Raw genomic sequence first — 3,350 nt, forward strand, 5'->3', positions numbered from 1 at the left:
ATATGTATTGTATAGATGTAAATAATTTAGCGTTTGTTTTATGTATTGTATGTATGTGTATATATATATATATATATATATGTAAATACTTTAAGTTTTGGGAAAACTGTTTATGTTCAAATTAAGTAAAGAGTTTGGTTTTATAACATATCTGAGTAACAGTGCTTGGATTGGGCGTTACCGAGTTTAAAGTGGACTATAGTGAACCTGCCAACAATATAGGTGGCGACACCGTTATAAAGAGCTCAGGCCTTTGCCTACCGATAAAGGATTGGTGGTGCAAAGGGGTTACATATGGAGGCACCGCTGGGATATATTTTTTTTATTTGATTTAGGTTGGATACCTGTGTGTTCACTAAGTTTATTTCTTTCTATTTAAAGTGTATGTTTTGTTACTGTGAAACTTATATGTGGTGAAATGTTCAAAAGTTGAAGTTTATGCTGGTCTGATTTTTCGTGGTCCTACATTGCTAAGTGAGACACTTGAGTTTTTTTTGTGTGTAAGCATGGAGGATGCAGAAGCGAGTAATCTTTTATCAGTTGACTTGAGCAACTGGTGCAGAGGAGAAGGTATAGACCCTGCTCATGCTGTAATGTTAACTGGTATAAGAGAAGATACAGAGATAGCACATATTGAGGAAGCCTTGCATGGTATTAAAGTTTTAGGACGCGTCCGAGTAAGGGGTAAAATGTACAGCCCTAAACAAAGGAGTTTAAAGGTACTTTGCGAATGCCGTTCTGAGGTGGATCCAGCGGCAGTTCCCCCAGAAGTCTTACCTAGTGGTGGGGAAGGAGGTGTTTGGAAACTGGTGACTACCAATAGAGTGGATGGTAGCCCGGAAAGTTTCACTGGAAAATTAGAAAAATTACTTAAAGATGAAGGGATGACTATGGACGATGTACAAGCTCTGTACATGAGTGATAAGTCTGGTCAAAGTAACCCAGAGTCTATTATTCGGGCTGTTGGGGAGCTGATAGGAAAGACAGTCAGGCCCTCAAATGAAAATAATGCCTATAGGCGTTTAAGGGTTTTCTCTAGTGTGAGCCCCACACCTGCAGGTGAAGAAAGCTTAGATGTTTGGGCTGATCAAGCAAGGCTTATGGTGGAGGAATGTGACTGCTCCGATAAAGAGAAGCGGAGGAGGTTAATTGAGAGTCTGAAAGGGCCAGCTTTAGAAGTCATTCAAGCTGTAAGAGTGGCTAATCCTGATGCTCGGCCTGCAGAATATATTGAGGCTGTAGAAAATATATTTGGGACCACAGAGTCAGGGGAAGACTTATACATTGAGTTTAAGATGCTACGTCAGCAACGAGGGGAACTGTTGTCTGCGTTCCTCAGGAGGTTAGAGAAGTTGCTTGCTAAAGTAGTGCGAAAGGGAGGACTTTCAGCAACTCTAGCAGATAAAGCACGGGTAGAACAGTTATTAAGAGGGGCTACTGAGTCTGAACTTATGCTGCTACATCTCAGGTTAAGGGAGAGAAAACAAAACCCCCCATCATTTTTGAAGTTGCTCACAGAAATTCGTGAGGAGGAGGAATGGGAAGAGCGTAGACAGCAGTCAGGTTGGTGCACAAAGCAACCCCGAGTTCACTCCGCTCGTGTGCCGGAAGAGGTTAATCCTGGGTCAGTTAACTTTAACAGTTTAAAAGCGGAAATTTCCGATTTGAAAGGACAGTTAGAGAAGACCCCTAGATTGGCACCGTCCTAAGCTGCAAGTGTCCCTGCTAAGACAAAAAATATGAAGTTTAAGAAAGATGCTGAACTGTATGCGTTACAGAAACAAGTGATGGATCTGCAAAGGGAGCTAAAAGTGTTAACAGTACAACCCCTACAGAGACCTATAAATGAGTCAAAAAAGACTTTTGGGAAATCCAGCGAAGTGGATAGAGATGGTGTTGCTGATAAGAAGGTTCCAACCCTAAGGAGAAAAGATGATTACTTCTGCTATAAGTGTGGAGAGGATGGCCATGTATCAAATAGATGTCAAAATGCTGAAAACTATACAGTAGTGATACAGAAATTGTTATGTGCTATGCGTAAATTAATGCAAAGTGCACAAGGGACTATGGTTGCTAAGGACCAGCAAAGTTATTTTGTTAAGAAACATACTACACAGATTTTGCCGGTTACTCATGATTTGCCCAAGGGACTGGTGGGACCCTCGGCTGTATTGTCTGTTAAGGCATGCGGGATCCCCTGCAACGCTTTATTAGACAGTGGGTCTCAAGTAACCATCGTTTTTGAAAAGTTGTATGCCAAGCATTTGTCGCATGTGCCTATGTATCCAGTATCAGGACTTTGTATATGGGGTCTGAGTGAGTCCAGTTACCCATATAAAGGATATGTAATAGTGGAACTTGAATTCCCCCAGGATTTGACTGGAGTGAAAGAGTCTTTATCAGTACTGGCTCTAGTTTGTCCGGAGCCTCGAGGTCCAGACCATGTTCCTGTGATTATTGGGACCAACGCTAATCTTTTCATGCGATTGTCTAAATTATGTCAGGGAACTATAGGAGCTAAGTGGACACAGTCACTGCGTATAAGTTCCCAGGTGTGCGAGTTTCCCTTACAGCCAGCCATGAAAAATCAACAATTCAGTGAAGAGGTTGGAGGCTTAGTAAGATGGTTGGGACCCAAACCCCTAACTATAGCACCTCTGGGAGACTGCTATGCCACTTGTCAACTGGAACAGCTACAGTGTGGGCCTGCTGATATTGTTATGGTGGATGTCTCCACTGAGGACACCCTTCCACTGGGACTCTTAGTGCAGCCAGTAGTACTCCCTGTAGAAGACAGAGAGGGTGATCAAGTTAAAGTGTTGATACAGAATGAGTCCCTGAGACAGACCACGGTTCCAGTGGGGACGATTATAGCCAAAGTCTATAAGGTAGATACCGTGACGGCCCCTATGAAGATACCTCAGGTACCCCAAGCGTTGAAGACAGAGTTTTTTAACTTTGGGGATTCCCCGATTTCACCAGATTGGAAGAAGAGGATTAGCAGTAAATTAGCTGAGCGACGGGATGTCTTCTCAGTGCAAAAATGGGATGTGGAATTGGTGAAAGGAGTGGAGCACCATATTCGATTAAGTGATTCTAGGCCTTTTCGAGAAAGATCACGCCGCTTGGCACCTGCTGATGTGGAGGATGTAAGACGACATCTGCAGGAATTAATGGCCGCTGGAATAATCAAAGAATCCCGCAGCCCTTATGCTTCACCCATTGTAGTGGCTCGAAAAAAGAATGGAGATATAAGAATGTGCATAGATTATCGTACGTTAAATAGTCGTACCATACCGGATCAGTACACTACACCACGCATTGATGAGGCATTAGACTGTTTAGCTGGG

The 3,350-nt window shown here is 43.0% G+C and overlaps 1 protein-coding gene across 1 annotated transcript; it reads left to right on the plus strand.

Annotated features, from left to right (window-relative positions):
• Nucleotides 1–506: 506 nt before the first annotated feature.
• Nucleotides 507–1,709, plus strand: LOC120515182 (paraneoplastic antigen Ma1 homolog). The gene has a single exon (XM_039735933.1). The coding sequence runs from the start codon at nt 507–509 to the stop codon at nt 1,707–1,709; it is 1,203 nt and encodes a 400-aa protein (XP_039591867.1).
• Nucleotides 1,710–3,350: the final 1,641 nt, after the last annotated feature.

The sequence above is a fragment of the Polypterus senegalus genome, chromosome 14 (assembly GCF_016835505.1).
Source record: "Polypterus senegalus isolate Bchr_013 chromosome 14, ASM1683550v1, whole genome shotgun sequence".
NCBI classification, from domain to species: Eukaryota; Metazoa; Chordata; class Cladistia; order Polypteriformes; family Polypteridae; genus Polypterus; species Polypterus senegalus.